The sequence below is a fragment of the Belonocnema kinseyi genome, chromosome 5, assembly GCF_010883055.1.
Source record: "Belonocnema kinseyi isolate 2016_QV_RU_SX_M_011 chromosome 5, B_treatae_v1, whole genome shotgun sequence".
Taxonomy (NCBI): Eukaryota; Metazoa; Arthropoda; class Insecta; order Hymenoptera; family Cynipidae; genus Belonocnema; species Belonocnema kinseyi.
Genome location: NC_046661.1, coordinates 6,069,925 through 6,072,010, shown reverse-complemented (window position 1 = coordinate 6,072,010; position 2,086 = coordinate 6,069,925). Strand labels below are relative to the sequence as shown.

General features: G+C 34.5%; 1 protein-coding gene across 1 annotated transcript in view; it reads right to left on the bottom strand.

Moving 5' to 3' along the window:
• Positions 1 to 2,086, bottom strand: part of LOC117172902 (protein unc-79 homolog) — a 1,455,529-nt gene that overhangs the window by 1,094,138 nt on the left and 359,305 nt on the right. Inside the window, exon 5 of the mRNA XM_033361197.1 lies at positions 274 to 444. Coding sequence (XP_033217088.1) covers positions 274 to 444 — 171 coding nt within the window. The remainder of the gene's footprint in view (positions 1 to 273; positions 445 to 2,086) is intronic.

The window sequence follows — 2,086 nt, the reverse complement described above, 5'->3', positions numbered from 1 at the left end:
TAAATCATTTTTTAGGCTTTATTACTCGGTCCTTTTGTGTCATAAAAGTATACTTAAATTGCTTGTTTTGAATTTCAAAAAACAAATAAAAACATTTCTAGTTCGCCGATCTGAGATACAATTCGTCTAAATTTCAGGAGCGCGCTCTTTTACTTTTCTGGGGTCGAATTATATCTAAATATCTATATAAAAAGTTTGAATTTCAAAATTGAGGTCATCCCCATCCTTCTCTATGAAAAATCAATAATTGTTAAAATATTTATATCAACTTACTGATGGTGAATGGAAGAATGTAGAAGCAGAGATAGTTGATGATTTCTTGGTGCAGCTCCACAGGCAGAACGGAAACAGCACTTGCTGTTAAATATGATACGTTGTCAATCAAATCATTATCCAAGAATGGTAGTAGACATACCAGGCATTGTAGTATTGCTTGCCCAAATGCTAAAAATAAATTTGTTCATAGATTTATGGGCAATTGCTTGGTGATACAAAAGGTTTTAAACTAATCTGCATAGTTTAAGAAAATCTTCTCAAGAAATGTCAACTGCGTTTGGTGGGTTCAGTTAGCAATATAACAGCATTTAACTACTGTAGATCTGCTTATATACATTGATCCGTTTAATCAACTGGCGCCCATTTTAATCTTAATTGAATACTGTGATGTACCCAGGTTAGCAATAATCCTAACAACTTAAATACTTACTTAATTAAGTGTTTATTGTAAATTGCAAGAAGAAATGTATTACATGCGACTGAATAAATTCGCTTACGACTCAGATATGCTTTCAACGCTATTGCCGGCCTATGACTGGCTCGCTCGTACCTGTCCACAGCCTTGTTACTAGGCTCGTCCACCCAGATCCTGTCATATACTACAAATACCATGTTATAACTTTTTGTCAATCACATATATCACAAAGACATATTATGATGATTTTTATTTAAGGGCCCTGTCGGTCGTTTATTACACTGCCCTGCATCATTCACTCGCCTGAATATTTTTGAATACTATTATCAGATTTTTCGTTTTTCATATCAAATCCAGCGATAAAAATATTTTATCACGTCAAGCTTGTTTAAATGTCCGGCTCTTGCTCTATGTTACGGACTCGCCGACAAGCACCCATTTTTCACATTTATATAAAAAATGCGTATTTCTTCGCTATTAAAGCATATAAGTTGATAATATACTAAACTTTGACCCATTCGGCGACAGCAGTGCGTATCTTCAATGATATCTTAAGAACGGATTATCTGAAATTAGGTTTCTTTTCAGATTATTATTTGGCATAAGATACTATGTCCATAAAAAACCAATAGACGGATATCCATAGATTCATAAAAATTAATCAGCTGTGTGCAACTAGAGTTTGCGTTTTAATTAACGAAATACTAGAATGCAGTGCCAGTTCCTACACGGTGTCAAGCGAAGTGAAAAAGTGGTGAACGACACTCCGCGGCAACAACAACAACGCATCCTGTAATTGATAAGAAAGGTCAGAAATCATATTATATTATTTATCGGATTGATCTCAGTGTTTTAAGTCTATAACATCTTGGTACCTCATATCTTTCTCTCTTATGTCGCTTTCTTTTCGGTCGGGATGGAGAACAAACTTTAAGGAGTAGGGGATGTTAGAGAATTATTATAAATGTTGACTAACGGGCGGAGAAATGATAATAATTTATGGGCTATAATTACAAGAAAGAAATGCTTATCTCGCCATATCTTCCGCTATCGTAGGCGGTATTTCATAAGAAGTGTAACTTAATAACATAACTTACTCTTAAATTTCTTTCAATAAAATCAATTAATTTAATCTTAGAAAAAACAAACAATAGAGTCATTTTAAATTATTCACATAACTCGTAAAAAATTTAGGACTACAAGGGATAAGGCTCCCATTTCGGGAGTAAGGTTAATTACCGAACATCACGCAAAAGTAAAGATCAGCTATTCCCTTCCGGATTGCCTTATTAGTTTAGTACAGTCTGTCAAGTTAAAGCGTGGGTGGCTTTACTCGCAGTCGGTAAGGTGTATCGACATGATTTTGGTGTCAAAATATTAAGAAGAGCTCCCTCT